The 18,855-nt window shown below is 40.3% G+C and overlaps 2 protein-coding genes across 11 annotated transcripts in view; one reads left to right on the top strand and one right to left on the bottom strand.

Moving 5' to 3' along the window:
• The window catches only part of KNOP1 (lysine rich nucleolar protein 1), a 61,834-nt gene extending 59,424 nt beyond the window's left edge, over nucleotides 1-2,410 (top strand). For 5 of the 7 annotated variants that reach the window (XR_014236107.1, XR_014236109.1, XR_014236110.1 and 2 more), the window contains 2 exons: nucleotides 438-517; nucleotides 2,003-2,410. The gene's annotated coding sequence lies outside the window, so the exon portion shown is untranslated. Of the gene's footprint in view, nucleotides 1-409; nucleotides 518-2,002 lie in introns of all 7 variants that reach the window. The other 2 variants (XR_014236108.1, XR_014236106.1) reach the window with 2 other exon arrangements.
• VPS35L (VPS35 endosomal protein sorting factor like) overlaps nucleotides 1-18,855 on the bottom strand; it is a 120,052-nt gene that overhangs the window by 40,990 nt on the left and 60,207 nt on the right. For all 4 annotated transcript variants that reach the window (XR_014236094.1, XM_082362426.1, XM_082362424.1 and 1 more), the window contains exons 18-24: nucleotides 18,246-18,299; nucleotides 14,654-14,734; nucleotides 11,682-11,744; nucleotides 6,985-7,070; nucleotides 5,402-5,482; nucleotides 3,348-3,411; nucleotides 799-897 (exon numbers count right to left, since the gene is read on the bottom strand). Coding sequence is in view for 3 of the 4 variants with exons in the window: in XM_082362426.1 (XP_082218552.1) it covers nucleotides 799-897; nucleotides 3,348-3,411; nucleotides 5,402-5,482; nucleotides 6,985-7,070; nucleotides 11,682-11,744; nucleotides 14,654-14,734; nucleotides 18,246-18,299 (528 nt within the window). In the remaining variant the exon portion in view is untranslated. The remainder of the gene's footprint in view (nucleotides 1-798; nucleotides 898-3,347; nucleotides 3,412-5,401; nucleotides 5,483-6,984; nucleotides 7,071-11,681; nucleotides 11,745-14,653; nucleotides 14,735-18,245; nucleotides 18,300-18,855) is intronic.

Genomic DNA, 18,855 nt, shown 5'->3' with positions numbered 1-18,855 from the left:
CACATTTTTTGGACAACCACAGCAAGGCTCAATGGTTGAACACTATGCAAAGCACTAGTGTGAGGGAGCTCATAGACCATGGTACATTCCTTTCAGTCATTTCATATCTTTGCAAAATTGGGGTTTTAGCAGATGCTGTGATAAAAAGCACTGTGCAAAAATTAATGTGGGGGAAAAAATCTATCTGGAAAGGGAGATAAAGTAGTGGGGTCCCATCTGATTCCAAGGTTTAAGAAGCTGTGCAGTGTCCGATAGATGCATATACTTTATTAGTAATTATGATGATTTAAGAATGGAATGAAAATACATTATTTTTCTTTCAATTTATGTATATTGTTGGTTCAGAGGGCTGTCAAGTTGTTAGGGCACAAATTCTTAAGTTGTTTGAACCTAATTTCTTAATAAACAGAACTGTTATTTCTTCCTTTTGGCCTAAGGGCACCATGAAAAGTTACTGAAAGGCACCATGATCCAAGAAAGCTGGGACTCTGGTTAGGCAACAAGGCATTCTAATGAGGTTAGTATTTCTATAACTAAATAATCAATGCAACTCACTTAACTCTTTGCTGTTGGCACGCAGGAATGAGAATATGCAAATTTCAGAGAAAAAGAGGCCAATAAAACCACTCAAAGGCTTAAGCAAAGTTGCAGATGTTATTAACCTTTCAGAAAACACCTTTCATGCCTTGGGAACAGAAGCAATATGGGGCCAAAAGAATCCCAGATTAAAACTGGTGCGTGGCTCAGTGATCAATAAATATGTATTGAGAGAACACACGAATGAATAAAAATCCTTACATGAATCAATTGCACAAGAACAGGTTCCAGATTGCAAAACATCGACCTGGCCTCAACGTAAAAACTCAGCTGTTGTTCAAAATCACGGCCAAAGGACACCTAGAGTCAAGGAGAAAGATGTTGACAATGTTATCTCCATTGTGAGCACACAGTTGGAAAGCTTTTGCCTGAGCTTGTGGGGGCAGGGGAGGTGCTGTGATGACAAGTCACCAAAGATCCCACAGCTATAAATGGTGGCTATCTCAGTCGTATGTAAGCAAGCACACACATCCGTGCACTGGAATATACTAGACTTCACATTACTTCACCCAGCAGAGAGCAGAAACGTTACTATTACCACCTCATCTTCATGACATTGGCATTGTTGTAGAACACAAAAAGACCAAAGGGTATAAAACAGAATCTCAAAATGTAAAGAGGATTTCCCAGGCTAGAAGGAAACCACTGGAAAGGAAATGACGGAATTTTGTTTGTCAGCTGTGGCCTTTTCACAGAACACAGATTTGGTGATTGGGAGCCATTTGTCAGAGGGGTTCCCTCACAAGGGCCAAACATTTCTGCTTCCTGAAGGGGATTCCAACCTCAGCAGCTCACTGGTGGCTGCTAGAGCCATAGATGGATGTTTTTCCACCATTAAAAATCCCCTCTTCTCCTATTTCTTCAAATTTATGAACAGCTGGTTGGTAGGACAAACTTTACTGCTACAGCAATCATTTTTGTCTGGAGGAGGTTTAATGTCACAATTTCCATTATAGCTATCAGGTTTTGCATCTTATTTCCTCATATTCTTTTCCATTATAACTTGATGGCTTTCAGATAAACCCATAAAAGGATAAATACCACGTGATCAGCATATAACTCAAGGGAACAAGAGAGGCACCTGGTTAACAGTCATAGGTATTCAATACATAAAAAGGCTAATCCTGAATTTTCATCAAAATCGGTATTTTACCCATAGTTAAATTGACCCCTGCTGTTGAATGAGTCACATTTTCAAGGTGATTTTCAAAGTGATCTAGTTACTTTCATCTCAGTCAGCTTTTGTCTTGACTTTTCTATTCCAACAGCAGATACCGGCAGCAGTGGGTATTTTAGATTTGTGCCCTGAGAATTAAGGCGCAGGCTGTTCTGGCGGGGATGGACTGCTGGGTTACTCCCAAAGAAGCCTGCAACAATGCCTCCTGCTCTGCTTGTCCCTTTGCAGTGTCCCTGCAGACTCTTCCCACCCGAAGGTGGAGTCTGCTTCCCCCTCTTCCAGAGGGCCGGCCCTGGGACTTGCTTTGACCCACAGAATGAAGCAGGAAGCAGCACAGATCACTGGGTGATTTCCGAACCTCCAAAGGCCCTGCAGCTTCTGATTTCACCCTCACCACACAAGAGCTCATTGAGATGAGCGAATGATGAGAGAATGATGGAGAGAAAGAGGTCACATGGCCGGGCAATGAGCCACCCCAGCCAACAGCCACCACCAAGACCCCGGACACGTGCTCAAGGCTGTCCTGGATCCTCCAGCCCCAGTTCTGCCACACCTCCGACATCATACAGAGCGGCCTGGTTATCCAGCCAACCCACAGAATTGTAAGAATTAATAAAACACTGTTATTTTAAGCCACTAAGTTTGGGGTGAGTTGTTATACAGCACCGGGTAACTAGGACGAATGGAGAGTGAACACATGGCGTTTCTCCCCCCCAGCCCCGACCTGACGCCCACATTGTTTTCACCAGCATCTGATGAGCAGCACATCAGGTGCTTCAGGAAGCCCCTCCTCCAGGGAGTTCCCTGGTGGCCTGGGGCTTAGGATTCTGGGCTTTCACTGCCACGGCCCAGGTTCCATCCCCGGTCAGGGAACTGAGATCCCGCAAGCCGCACAGCACGGCCAAAAAAAATAATAAAAAAAAGAAAAAAAAAACTTTAAACTGAATTTATTAAAAAGAAAAAAAAAAAGGAAGCCCCTCCTCCCACTCCTGGTCCACGGGATTCGGCTGCCCAGGTATGCCTGTCTCCCTAGCCTGGCCGATCAGTGTGTTCATCCTTTCTCACAGCAGCAATTTGCTGAGAGAGGAGCTGGTGACCCAGATTAATCCAAAGAGACTCAGCCCCAGGACGTCTGCCGGAGCCCTTCCGGCTGGGCTGCAGAGCTGGAAGGAATGGAAACCCGGAGCTCTTATGGGGGAGTGAGCCTGCCTGGGAAGGACGCCAAGAGAGAAGAGCCACGAGCCAAAGACACACACATGGCAGGTCCTGACCACACCACAGAGACCCCAAGTCCAGCTGCGCCTTCTGAGGGGTCTCTTCCTGGACTTCATGTCACATCAGCCGGCAAGTCCCCGCCCACCCTCCCCTTTTTATTTTTTCCTTAAGCCAGTTTGTCTTGGCTCTCCTTGCCCCCAGGGGAGTGCTGGCTAATATAAGTTGTTTTCTAATTTCATCTTATCTCAATAAAAATGAAAAGCACCAGGGAACATAATGTTAACTGCTTTCACCAGAGGAAGGATAAACAATTACATCACATTTCCAAGTGCACTGAAACTTCTTCCCCAATACTTACCATTTTTATAAATCCATTAATCAAATATGCCAGCATTCTTTTCTCATCCTCAAGAGTGAGTGCACTAAAATCAATAATTGTACATAATTAACATTGAGGTGATAAATGAAAGCTTCCAAAGGAAAAAAAAGTACTAGAAGTAAGCAACTTAACAGGTAAGAATATTTTGCATTTTCTAGATTTAAAAAACTCCCATGTATGTGTTTCTTTTGATGAAAATATGTAACCTAAATTAACATAATTTAAATGTGTTCTAATTTCTCTCAAAGATGCTGTTTTCAAGATATATTTATTGACAGCAAAAGAGAAGGTAACTCTCTTCTTTGGAATTTGGATAGCAAGGTTCAACTTCAAATTTTGTATTTCAGAGAAATTTCATTCAACACTTTACTATAAAAAGCTTAAACATGTAGCAAAGTTGAAATTATACAGTGAACACCAATACACCCTACTATTATCATTTTACAGTATTTGCTTTATCATATAACTCTCCATTACTCTCTCCATCCATCAATCTACCTTATTTTGGAGACACAGCTTAAAATAAATCACAGATCTCAGGTGCTTCTGTTTAATAGCAAATTTTGTATGAATATAAATGAAAAAATGTCAAGTCCTTATAGTTTTGATAATACATGTAAAGGTTTATAAATAGTTCTCCAAATTTATTTAAAAAAATTTTAAGAGCCAAAGACCAAGGCTCCTGTTTATTGGTTTGTTCTAAGGGAAAATAAGTCTGTATCGGCAAAGACTGCATACTGTCCTCCAACATGCAGTGTCCCCCTTCATTCTTTGAGACTTCATTCTTTGAGACATTCTTTCCCAAACTCCTTTGGAGCTAGGAGTAGTCACAAGACAGTTCTGGCCAATGGGGTGTGAATGCAAGTGATGTACGAGCCTCCCAAGTTGTGTCCCTAAAAGGAGGGTGCTGTCCTCCAATGCCTGCAGGCTGCAACACTGGTTGAGGACATGGTTGAGGTAAGTCACCTCCACCAGGAAGCAAGGACAACACCCCGGAGGGATAGCAGAGCAGTAAGACAAGAAACCTGGGTTCCTGGATGATGTTCTAAAGCAGAGCTACCTCACCCCCACATTTTGGCTTCACACTTCTCATAAGAGAAATACATCTTCTATTTCGCTTAGGCCAAAAACCAGGCCAAAAACCAATGTCCTACTAATACAAGTACCTTTCTAAATGTTTTTTGTGCCTTTATTTCTATCTTTGTGCAACTAAAGTCTATCAGTTCCATTTATTATAAAAAGTCTGGATATTTTGATTTTGAAAACTACTTGTGAAGTTGAAAGCACAAAGTCATGAAATAAAGATTCTAAAATTCAGGGGGGGAAAAAAAAAGAATACAATTCATCTTTGTTGATGGTTAAGTTCCAAAACAATTTTCTCATTTCTTGTAACATTTTCCTGTGAATCAAGCTGCTGTGTTTAAAAATTCTTTGGGGACCAAAATTTCTGCCACAAATAAGCAGGAATTGCCTCAAGCACAGTCAAATGGAAACATGTAATAAAAAAGAAAAAAAGATAAGACAAATAAAACGAGAAAGCAAAGGAGATAATTTGGCTTTTGACCCAAAGGTAAGGCCCATGGGTAGGTCTGACCCTCAAGTATACTCAACAAACTAAAGTCCTTCATGTTAGGAATATAAGCAATTTTATTTGAATTTTAAGTAATTGGCTAATACTGAGAAAAAACTTAAAGGCTATGTTACTGGATGAGTGAACTCATTATTATACTATCTGCTGCTCTCAGAAATCTCCAGGAGACATGGAGTATGAGTTCACTTGGATGAAACCAGCCTTTTCCTCCCAACAGAAATCCCTTTGTAAAAACATCTGCCATCTCATTTTCTCAGGAAGGTTACCCCCAGCTCAGCCTCCCTTCTCCCCTGGACTGGAATGTCCTTGTTAACATGTATCTTAATAGACCCCATAAAATAATATTATTCACAGTGGCAGCTTAAAGCAGTAATTCCCTAATGTACTATTATGTGGCATTAAGACCCAATCCAGGCTCATTTCAGCCTTAAACATGGCTTACTTCACAGAGTCATGCATGGTCTTGCAAACGTGCAAAAGGGCGTTCAGAATGACGGGGTCCTTGGTGGGCTCTTGCTGATGCCTAGAAGACATTTAGAGATAACCGTAAAAGCCATGTCCACTGAGACCACAGAAAGCACAGATTTAGTTCTCATCTACGATACATATGTGAGAGGCAGTAAATTATCTGGTTGGCATTTAACATGGCCCAGATCACCAGCAATGGGCAATGATCTAGCTTTCTCTTAATTCTCCTTTAAATAACAAGTTTGCTCTTCTAACATATCATAACTTCTCCTAACTACAAAATCGTGGTAAAACTGATACATTTCCTAAGCCAGGCAAGGGGCAAATATGTGTTCTTACCGTGTTTCTTGAACTTCTAAAGTTGTCCAACAACCTGTCTATAACTGTGTTAAGTGCCAGGCAAAATTATTAATTTGGTTTCTCAAATAACATAAAAGGACATGCTCTTATAACAAATCTTTTTTTTTTTTGGCCGTGCCACGCGCCATATGGGATCTTAGTTCCCCAAGCAGGGATGGAACCTACACCCCCTACAGTGGAAGCATGGAGCCTCTCTCTCTTTTTTTTTTTAATATTTATTTATTTATTTATTTATTTATCTATCTATCTATTAGGCTGCATCGGGTCTTAGTTGTGGCACGCAGGATCTTCACTACAGCATTTGGGATCTTTAGTTGCAGCATGCGGGATCTAGTTCCCCGACCAGGTATTGAACCTGGGTCCCCTAAATTGGAAGCGTGGAGTCTTACCCACTGGACCCCCGGGGAAGTCCCAACAAATCTTTATGTATGTAAAGTAGGTATACTTGTTTCAAGCATATGGAATTAACCTTCTAGAAAGATAATACAAGGAAAGCTTAAAACATACATTCCAGCAACTTCTAACTCAATTTTCCAAACTCTGGTTACTTGAGTTCCATCTTAACATATTTTTTTAATCATATCTACATACTTAATATTTAAAGGGACTTTAACTTTTAACTTAACCTTGTCCTAAAGAATAATACATTTGAAGTCACTGATTAAACTAGTTATATATTATCTAACATACTTTAAAATAAATACACATTTTAAAATAAAAATAAAAATCTCTCTTCCATGTACCACCTGAAAGTATTTCATGTACCATCAGCAGTAGGCAGTTTTGGAAAAACAGATTTAATCAATAAAATGAAAGGAACTAAGCTGAAAACTGATCACAAATCTACACATTAAAGATAGAAACCTTTCTAGCTCTGGTATCTTGAGAAGAATGACTTTATCTTTTAAAATGACACTTCCTAAATAGTACATCAATAGATTGCTCCTTCCCAAATCACAGGAGTGAGATATGGGTGATGGTCAGGCTCTGTTAACATTTATTACTTTGTCTTCTTAAGCTAATTATAAACTTTTATCATGACTGCTCCTTTTAATGTGGTTTTTCTCTCAATGTTATTTTAGGTATAAATATATCACTATATCACAGGCCCTCAAAATGCATAAATTGATTTCTTATCAACAGGTTTCACAAGGGCAGCAGGAATTGAAGCTTCTGATTACATCATGTTACACTTACTTGATAAAAACTTCCATGATGCATTTGCAAACCTCCACCCGCACACTCTCTTTTTGGAACATGTCCAGAAATGGCAGAAATTTTTCCTAAAAAAAAAATTATAAAAGCACTCTACCTGCGATTTACACAAGTTACTGGAAGGAATTTGTGAGTTACTTTTTCTTTGAAGGGCAATACAGAGGAAGAGTTGTTCATCTTTCTGAGGCAGATCTGATCAGGACTCAGGTGAAAGCAAGGAGAGAACTCTGGGGATTTTAAAACTATTACTATTAAAACAAACTGCACATGCCCAAGGACCAGGGCTGGGGCCAGTTAACATTTTGACGAATCATCTGGACAACCTTTAGATGAGCATAAGCTCTCCTTGGTAGCAGAAGGCAAGGGAGGCTTCAATCTTTTAATGATTGTATAGAGGAACAGAGAAAGAAGAGTCAGAGTTGTTCAGAGCGGCTTCTGCAACCTGACTCCTCACTCAGTGGCTGTGTGACCTTAAGCAAGTTACTCCACCTCTTCCAGCATCAGTTTCCTCATCTGTAAAGTGGGACTCATTACTACTCCTGCCTTCCCAGTGGTGTTCTGAAATGATCTGAGGCAATCCATGTAAAGTCAATAGAAAAGATCAACAAAACTAAAAGGTGGTTCTTTGAAAAGATAAACAGAATTGATAAACCTTTAGCCAGACTCATCAAGAAAAAATGGGAGAGGGCCCAAATCAGTAAAATTAGACATGAAAAAGAAGTTACAACTGATACCACAGAAATACAAAGAAGCGTAAGAGACTACTACAAGCAACTATATGCCAACAAAACAGACAATCTAGAAGAAATGGAAAAATTCTTAGAAAGGTACAATCTCCTAAGAGTGAACCAATAAGAAATAGAAAATATAAAACAGACCAATTACAAGTACTAAAATTGATCTGTGATTAAGAAACTCCTGGGCTTCCCTGGTGGTGCAGTGGTTAGGAATCTGCCTGCCAATGCAGGGGACACGAGTTCGTGCCCCGGTCCGGGAAGATCCTGCATGCCGCGGAGCGGCTAGGCCCATGAGCCACAGCTGCTGAGCCTGCGCGTCTGGAGCCTGTGCTCCGCAACGGGAGAGGCCACGACAGTGAGAGGCCCGCGCACCGCGATGAAGAGTGGCCCCCACTCGCCGCAACTGGAGAAAGCCCTTGCACAGAAACTAAGACTCAACAAAGCCAAAAATAAATAAATTAATTAAAAAAAAAAAAAAAAGAAACTCCCAACAAACAAAAGTCCAGGACTAGATGGCTTCACAGGCAAATTCTATCAAACATTTAGAGAGGAGTTAATAAACTATTCCAAAAAATTAACTCATTCTATGAGGCCACCATCACCCTGATACCAAAATCAGACAAAGATACCATCAAAAAGAAAATTACAGGCCAATATCACTGATGAACATAGATGCAAAAATCCTCAACAAAATATTGAATACTAGCAAACTGAATCCAACAGTACATTAAAAAGATCATACACCATGAACAAATGGGATCATTATCCCAAGGATGCAAGGATTTTTCAATATCCACAAGTCAATCAGTGTGATACACCACATTAATAAATTGAAGAATAAAAACCACTATGATCATCTCGATAGATGCAGAAAAAGCTTTTGATAAAATTCAACATCCATTTATGATAAAAACTCTCCAGAAAGTGGGTATAGAGGGGACCTACCTCAACATAATAAATGCCATATATGACAAACCCACAGCTAACATCATACTCAATGGCGAAACGCTGAAAGCATTTCCTCTAAGATCAGGAACAAGACAAGGATGTCCACTCTCACCACTTTTATTCAACACAGTCTTGGAAGTCCTAGCCACACCAATCAGAGAAGGAAAAGAAACAACAGGAACCCAAACCGGAAAAGAAGTAAAACTGTCACTGTTTGCAGATGACATGATACTATACATAGAAAACCCCAAAGACGCTACTGGAAAACTACTAGAGCTTGCTCATCAATGAATTCGGTAAAGTTGCAGGATACAAAATTAACACATAGGGATCTGTTGCATTTCTATACACTAACAATGAAAGGTCAGAAAGAGAAACTAAGGTAACAATCCCATTTACCATTGCATCAAAAAGAATAAAATGCCTAGGAATAAACTTACCTAAGCAGGCAAAAGACCTGTACTCCAAAAACTTTAAGATGCGGATGAAAGAAATAAAAAATGACACAAACAAATGGAAAGATATATACCATGCTCTTGGATTGGAAGAATCAATGTTGTCAAAACAACTATATTACTCAAGGAAACCTACAGATTCAATGCAATTCCTATCAAATTACCAACTGCATTTTTCACAGAACTAGAAAAAAAATTTAAATTTGTGTGGAAATACAAAAGACCCGAATATCCAAAGCAATCTTGAGAAAGAAAAATGGAGCTGGAGGAATCAGGCTCCCTGACTTCAGACTATACTACAAAGCTACAGTAATCAAGTCAGTATGGTACTGGCACAAAAACCGAAATACAGATCAATGGAACAGGATAGAAAGCCCAGAGATAAACCCATGCACATATGGTCAATTAATCTACAAAAAAGGAGGCAAGAATATACAATGGAAAAAAGACAGTCTCTTCAATAAGTGGTGCTGGGAAAACTGGACAGCTACATGTAAAAGAATGAAATTAGAACATTCTCTAACACCATACACAAAAATAAACTCAAAACAGATTAAAGACCTAAACATAAGACCAGATACTAAAACACTTCTAGAGGAAAACACAGGCAAGACACTCTTTGACATAAATTGCAACAATATCTTTTTGGATCTGTCTCCTACAGTAATGGAAATAAAAACAAAAATAAACAAATGGAACCTAATTAAACTTAAAAAGCTTTTGCATAGCAAAGGAAACAATAAACAAAACAAAAAGACAACCTACAGAATGGGAGAAAATATTTGCAAATGATGTGACTAACAAGGGATTAATCTTCAAAATATACAAAACAGCTCATACAGCTCAGTATCAAAAAATCAACCCAATCAAAAAATAAGCAGAAGATCTAAAATGACATTTCTCCAAAGAACATGTATAGATGGCCAAAAGGCACATGAAAAGATGCTCAACATTGTTAATTATTAGAGAAAGGCAAATCAAAACTACAATGATGTATCACCTCACACCCAACAGAATGGCCATAATCAAAAAGTCTACAAATAATAAACGCTGGAGAGGGTGTGAAGAAAAAGGAACTCTCCTACAGTGCTGGTGGGAATGTAAATTGGTACAGACACTATGGAGAACAGTATGGGGGTTCCTTAAAAAACTAAAAACAGAGCTACCATATGATCCAGCAATTCCACTCCTGGGCATATATCCAGAGAAAAACATAATTCGAAAAGACACATGTACCCCAATAGCAGCACTATCTACTACAGCCAAGATGTGGAAGCAACCTAAGTGTCCACTGACAGATGAATAGATAAATAAGATGTGGTGCGTATGTATATATGTACACACACACACACACACACACACACACACACACACACACACACACACACACACACAATGGAATATTACTCAGCCATAAAAAAGAATGAAATAATGCCATTTGCAACAACATGGATGGACCTAGAGATTATCATACTAAGTAAGCCAGACAGAGAAAGACAAATATCACAGGATTTGCTTGTATGTAGAATCTAAAAAAAGGATACAAATGAACTTATTTACAAAACAGAAATAGACTCACAGACATAGAAACTTATGGTTACCACAGGGGAGTAGGGGAGAAGGATAAATTAGGAGTTTGGGATTAAAATATACACACTACTATATATAAAATAGATAACCAACAAGGACCTACTATATAGCACAGGGAACTATACTCAGTATCTTGTAATAACCTATAATGGAAGAGAATGTAAAAAAAGAATATATATTTATACATACGTATAACTGAATCACCTTACTGTACACCCGAAACTAACACAACATTGTAAATCAACTGTATTTCAATAAAAATTAAAAAAAAAAAAAAAGTTCTAGCACAGTGCTTGGGGCATGGCAAAAGTCCAATAAATAACAGCCTTTATTATTAAATAAACAAAAGCTTACAGTCCTGTGAGAGTACTGGAAATGGAAGCAGGAAGAGGGAAAAGGAAAGTTGAGGGCAGGGCAGAGAGTGTTACTACACAGAGAATCACCTAGATTGGTATGTGACCAGGGCACTGCAGCAAATGAGAAGGGTGTCACAGGATATTTTAAATTTTTGAGGGAAATATAAGAAATCTCAACTCTGTCAGACACTGAGACAACTATTAGCTTGATGTATATCATAGTTTCAACATTAGATTGTGTGATAAAAAGCAGGTACCCTGCAAAAATCAATGAGGAAGAGGATGTCCAATTTGATTCCAAGGTTTGAGAAGTTGTGTGATACCCAGTAGGGGCACATATCCCATAGTAAGTAATGAAAGAAATAAAGACAATATTTTTCTATCAGTCTATGTGTATTATTTTCTCAAGTGCTGCTTAAGTTGTCATGACATAAATATTTAAATTGTTTAAACCTTACTAGTTTTTTTTAATAAAAAAAGGAACTGTTAAGTATTTCTCTTGGTCTAGGACACCATGAAAAAATTATTGAGACACTAAAGGAACCTCTGAGTCAGATACAAATTTCCAAAGATAGTTAAGGAAACTTACTTACCACTGAAAAAAGAACGGAGAAATCATGGAAGTGTGCAATTACTTTCTTAATTATTGACTGAAGCTGCAAAACAAAATGAAAAACACATCTTTAATAAAATTTCGATATTTTTAAAAAGGCATACCCTGCCCATAGTTTGCAATCACAGTTACAATAAGGGAAACCTGGATTACACAAGGAACAGGGAATTACTGGGTTAGGTTAAATCTAGTCTCAATCTGAGTTTGCCCATCTTACTCTAGTCTTGGAGAAACAACTTGGTCTCAGTCTCCTCTTCTGTAAAACTGGAGAGCAAAGCAGTATCTTGCTCATTGTGAGGATTAAATGGGATGGTTTGCTTACAGTGTTTAGAGCAATGCCTGCCCTTCAAAGCTCTCAGTTCAAATCAGGTATGAATATTCAAGAGGTGGGCAAACGTTTTCTATACAGGGCCATACAGTCACCACAACTATTCAACTCTGCTGTTGTAGCTGCAAAGCAGTCACTGACAATGTGTAAACAGAGGGGTGTAGCTGGGTTCCGATAAAAGTTTATTCACAACAGGTTGTGGGCTACATGGGCCGTGGTTTACAGATCCCTGATCTAGCCCATGGTGGTCCTGTGTTTTCTGACTACTTCAGTGGAGAGGCACTGGACTGAGTTTGTCAGTGGGGTCAAAGGCCATGGCATTACCCAAGGATGGTGGCACAGTCTGTGAGGTCTGTCCTAGATGGCCAGGTACTGATGTCCACCACCCCTCACCCTGACATGCACAGAGTCCTGTTCATAGTGCCTTGGCACTGGAGAACCAAGGAGGCACTTTCTCTAAATAAAATATAAACCCCGGCCAGGAGCGACGACTACCCCCATGTCCTGCCGCCGACAGCCACACACAATGGGATGTCACTCTAGGCCTTGCTTCAGACATTGCAAGGAAAACCAGCCCTATTTGGATCACCAGCAAAACTACTGCCATTGAGAAGTTACCCAGGACTGAAGCTGTGTGGCTGACAGGGTCTTGGTGTTCCGGCTGGGTGTCCAGCCTGAGCCTCTGAGATGGGAGAGCCGAGTTCGGGACACTGGACCACCAGCGACCTCCCGGCTCCACGTAATATCAAAAGGTGAAAGCTCTCCCAGAGATCTCCATCTCAATACTAAGACCCAGCTCCACTCAACGACCAACAAGCTCCAGTGCTGGACACCCTGTGCCAAACAACTAGCAAGACAGGAACACACCCCACCCATTAGCAGAGAGGTTGCCTAAAATCATAATAAGTTCATAGACACCCCAAAACACACCACCAAATGTGGTCCTGCCCACCAGAAAGACAAGATCCAGCCTCATCCACCAGAACATAGGCACCAGTCCCCTCCACCAGGAAGCCTACACAACCCACTGAACCAACCTTACCCACTGGGGGCAGACACCAAAAACAACAGGAACTACGAACCTGCAGCCTGCGAAAAGGAGAACCCAAACACAGTAAGTTAAGCAAAATGAGAAGACAGAGAAATACACAGCAGATGAAGGAGCAAGGTAAAAACCCACCAGACCAAACAAATGAAGAGGAAATATTCAGTCTACCTGAAAAAGAATTCAAAGCAATGATAGTAAAGATGATCCAAAACCTTGGAAACAGAATGGAGAAAATACAAGAAAGGTTTAACAAGGACCTAGAAGAACTAAAGAGCAAACAAACAATGATGAACAACACAATAAATGAAATTAAAAATTCTCTAGAGGGCTTCTGTGGTGGCGCAGTGGTTGAGAATCTGCCTGCCAATGCAGGGGACACGGGTTCGAGCCCTGGTCCGGGAAGATCCCACATGCCGCGGAGCAACTAGGCCCGTGCGCCACAACTACTGAGCGTGTGCTCTAGAGCCTGCAAGCCACAGCTACTGGAGCCCACGTGCCGCAACTACTGAAGCCCGCGCACCTAGAGCCCGTGTTCCACAACAAGAGAAGCCACCGCAATGAGAAGCCCGCGCACCGCAACAAAGAGTAGCCCCCGCTCGCCGCAACTAGAGAAAGCCCACGCGCAGCAACGAAGACCCAACACAGCCAAAACTAACGAACTAAATAAATAAATTTATTAGAAAAAAAAAGAATATGTAACTAATTTTCTTATACTAAGTGAGCCCAGAAATCACTTGATCATAGGCAATAAGTGCCAGAACATCACGTTATTAAATAAAAAATAAAATCTTAATTAGGTTTGAAGTTACTTTATAGTAAGTGATCCTGAGCTGGATTCTGTACTAGAGGGGAAAAAAATCTGCTATTAAGGACATTGAGTCCACTGACAAAACTGGAATATGGACTGTGGAGTAGGTAAAAGTAATATATTAACATTAAATTCCCTGACGTTGATAACTAAACTGTGGTTATAAAGGAGAATGTCCTTGTTCTTAGGAAATACTCACTGAACTCTTTAGAGGCAAAAGTGGCATGATGTATGCAATTTATACTCAACTGTTTTTTAAAAAATTTACATACGTATGTATGAATATATATGTCTGTGTGTGTGTGTGTGTGTGTGTGTGTGTGTATGTACACACATAATGATAATGATAAAGTAAACATGGAATCTCTTAACAGCTGGTGAATCTGGGTAAAAAATAATGGGAGTTCTCTGAGCTATTCTTTTAACTTTCCAATAAAGTTTGAATTTATTTCCAAATAAAAAGTTAGCTTAACTGAAAAACATAGGCATCTTACTTACTGGTGCCAAGCAGGGCTTTCCACATCACACCTCACTGAATCCTCACAACCATTCTGAGGAGGACTATTATTATCCCCATTTTACAGGTGAGAAAACTGAGGCACAACAAGACTAAGTAACTGATTAAAGGGCACATGGCTAAGACATGGCAAAGCTAGGATTCAAACCCAGGATTATCTGACTTTACAGCCTGACCCATGCAACATACCTATTTAATTCAACAGAATAAAATTCCTAACGGTGTGGAAATGAGAAATGAAAATCTGTCACCTGAGGGTAGGAGTCTTCAAATGCACGATCTGGAGTCATGTGCTTGATGACATCGGCCAAAACAGTATTCACCTCTCGTTTCTAAGTGGGGAAAAAAATCAAACCTGTATTAGACACTGAATGGTAGTCATTGACCATTTTTCTGGTAGAAAGAACTAACATTTTCAGAATATAGCACACACCTTCCAGGAAGTAGTTTCAACTACTCTGCTGAAAATAATGTAAGGGGGGAAATCCCACCCATACCACAGCCCTAAAGATGGCTATGTCTGCACCAAGTCAGGACTAAAACACGGTTCTCAAAGGTTCCTGTCCCAGCTTTCTCTGAGTGCTGGTGAAATTCAACGTGCCACTTTCTGCCTGCCAGTCCCAGGCCCCTCCCCAGGCGCTGCAGAGAGCAGCGAAGCACCGTGGGAAGAGCACAGACTGAACCCTTACAAGCTGGGTGACCCAATGCCCACTTCACTTTTGTCAGCTGTATCAGGGGTCAGCCAACCAGCCCAGCACCTATTTTCATAATAGTCCAGGCGCCAAGAATGATTTTTACTTTCAAACCAAAAGAATAATAATACTTGGTGACAACGAAAATTATATGAGATTCAAATTTCAGCATGCATAAATAAGGTTTACTAGAACACAGCCATGCTCACTCCTGTATGGTCTACGGCTGCTTTCATGATACAGTGGCAGAGTTGGGCACTTGTAACAGAGATCATATGGTCCACAAAGCCTCAAATCCAGAAAAAACTGGACTTCTACAGAAAAAGTGTGCTGACCCCTGGTCTATATAACTGGACTAGTGAAACTTCCTGGCAAGGTCACTATGAAGCTGTGCAGCTTACAGGTAAAGTTCCTGGCACATAGCACGCTATCTAAATAGTTGCCATTATGTACTCTCTCATTTAATGCTCATTAAACTCCCCAGCACGCAGACTTCCCTGGTGGTCCAGTGGTTAAGACTCCACGCTACCAATGCAGAGGGCCTGGGTTCAATCCCTGGTCAGGGAACTAGATCCCGTATGCCACAACTAAGAGCCCGCGTGCCGCAACAAAGATCCCACATGCCGCAACTAAGACCGGGTGCATCCAAATAAATAAATACTTACATACATACATAAATAATTAAATATTTTTTTTAAAAACTCCCCATCATAAATAAATATTAAAAAAAAAAACCTTCCCATCATGGGCATCATTATCCCCATGAAAAGTTAAGTGGCTAAGCGGCTTAGCCAGGGTCACAGAGCTACAAAAATCTGACGATGGCACTAAAAGGAACCAAAGCTTCTTGGAGAAAGAGCTGATTCCAAATCTAAGATAAGAAAAATACAAGGGAGGCTGGAGCATCTTATAATAGAAAGCAAGGAAGGCATCAAAGACTACAAAGAATGTGTCAGGACTCAGAAGCCAACCTGAAAAAGCAACCACTGGACAAAAATGGGACAACTGAGCATCAGTAAGAATAATACAATTGCAATGATTGATACATATCAAATATGTTTCAATTAGTGAGTTGCTACAGATACCAACAGCAACTACTACTCACTGGTCACCTTTGGGGATGCTGGGGAATTGACTCTTTACTCTAAAAACCAGTAAGTAACAGGGACAAAAATGAGCATCTTGCCTTTTCTGTACAAACTGTACCTCAGGGTAACCAAATACGTGGAGCGAAGAGGTTCTCTTCAGGCAAGTATTCTAGCTAACAAATAAAGGAGAAATGATAACTCCGAATGTCACCATTTTGCAACCCGTGATAAACCATGAGATGAATGCGCTTCAGTGGCCACTCACGTCACGGAGAGACAACCAGATACCATGAGCCTCCCAGGAGAAGCACCATACCAGCACCCAGGGTGCCAAAAAGTCAGATCTGAAGCTGATGAAGTCTCCTGTCTCCAGAACTAACTGCCAATTTATAGGAAATACTGGAGGCAGAAGAGCATGTTTAATCACCACCACAGGCATACATCTGGCCAATCGAGACTGGGAAACTCTACAGGACAAAGGACCCAATTTCTTCAACAAATAAATAATAGAAAAAAAAAAAGGGAAGGGAACAGGGAGGGAGGGAGAGAAAGAGAGGGGAAGAGAGAGGGAACTTACAGATTAAAAGAACTCTAAAGTTTTTACAACGTATAGACCCTATTTTAATCCTGATTGAACAAATAAACTGTAAAAAACTTATGAGACAATTGGGGAAATCTGAAAATTTATCAATTTTTAATGGTATTAAAACATTATTAATTTTATTAGTTACAATAATGTATTGAGATTTTGTTTCAGAAAAGTGAATTCTATTTTAGAGATATGTGCAGAGATACTGACAGCTGAAACACGGTGATTGAGCTGTGCCTCAAAATAATCCAAGGGTGGGGAGAAAAGGTAAGGACACGAAACAAGACCTGTCATAAGTTGATCATTTCTGGGTGATAAGTACAAGGGAGATCATATGTTTGAAGTTTCCATAATACAACAAAAATTGGACAAAAGAAAGAAAATTAACAGACCAACATTTACATAATGCTCAAAACGAGGCAAAACCCATTTCTGGAGTTAGAGACCAGATGGTGCCTACCTTCAACTTCCAAGGCTGTGACTGGGAGGAGAGTATGGGGGGCTTCAGGGTGGGGTGGGGAGTTACTTCCTGTCTCTTGATCTGGACCATGATTACATGGGTGTATTTTGTGAAGATTCATTATACAGCAAACTTACGATACATATGCTTTTCTTCACGTAGGCTAAACTTCGATTTTTTTTAAGTTGATTAAAATAAACACCTGGCAACAGGATTTGAAACCACTTCTACCCGCTTCTAAAGTCTCTGCTCAAAAAAAAAGTCTCTGCTCATTGACAAGACCAGTATTTCCCAAACTGGGGTTCTAGTTTGGGCCTAGGAAAAGAAGTATCTTTGGGGCTTCCCTGGTGGCGCAGTGGTTGAGAGTCTGCCTGCCACTGCAGGGGACACGGGTTCGAGCCCTGGTCTGGGAAGATCCCACATGCCACGGAGCAGCTGGGCCCGTGAGCCACAACTGCTGAGCCTGCACGTCTGGAGCCTGTGCTCCGCAACGAGAGGCCGCGACAGTGAGAGGTCCGCGCACCTCGATGAAGAGTGGCCCCCGCTTGCCACAACTAGAGAAAGCCCTCGCACAGAAATGAAGACCTAACACAGCCATAAATAAATTAATTAATTTTAAAAAAATTAAAAAAAAAAAGAAGTATCTTTGTTTGCTTAGAAAAAAATTAAATTACATGCAAATCAAATATGTTTGGAAAACGCTGCTGACTAGACTCCCATGGAAAGTCCCAATATACTTTAACAATAAGGATCTACGGTGTATTATGGTGAAAAAACCTGCTTAACTTTGTATAATGCAGCATTTCCCAAACTTACACGTGAGTGTGGAACACTTTTGTTATAGGTCACGTATTAATGCTCCATCACACTATACCATAAAGGATGCAATTTTCATAAATTAAGAATAATTACCATCATAAAATACCTAAATGTCTAAGCTAGACTTATTCACAATTATGAACATGAAAAAAATATACAGTAATTCTTTCAAAAACAATACCACAGCACACATACCGTGAAATGTTTGCAGGTGTACTCTACCCACACTTCGGCACAATTAATGTAGTCCTACAAAGAAAAAGTAAAAATGTCTTTACCATAAGAATGCCACGATTGACCTTATGGCAAAAGCTCATCGTGTACAAATCCCTTCAAGGGCTTTGAAAACTAAGAGTTGCTAAGTGATGGGGATTTCAAGAGTGGTTCATGTACAGAAAACTCTGGCCCACTGATAGATTTTACCCTGAGAGGTGACGTGAGAAAACATAAGTTGCCTGAAACTAATTAGACTGTCATTCCAGAATTGCTGCTTGGGCCAAGACAGAAATCTGGGAAGCTCTGCCATGCCTGGAGAATGGGAAAAACCAAAGGGCAGTGGAGATAACAGTGGGGAGACCTCATCACACCTCAGTGGAGACAATGACCACAGATCTGGCTGAAAATTCAAGTAGTGATTACGATGTGACTTTTGAATGTTCTGAGAAAAACCAGGCCTCCTGCCTTTGAAAACAAACCGTTTATCCTAGAGAGGGGTGATGTATATAAGTTGTAAAAAGGTTAAGAAAGCACAAAGGTTTTAGGTAAGAAAGGATGTGTTAGATTCAAGTAGGAGAGACAATGAGAT

The sequence above is a fragment of the Balaenoptera borealis genome, assembly GCF_965194805.1.
Source record: "Balaenoptera borealis genome assembly, chromosome: 16".
In the NCBI taxonomy this organism is placed as follows: domain Eukaryota; kingdom Metazoa; phylum Chordata; class Mammalia; order Artiodactyla; family Balaenopteridae; genus Balaenoptera; species Balaenoptera borealis.
This window is presented reverse-complemented; position numbering and strand designations above follow the sequence as displayed.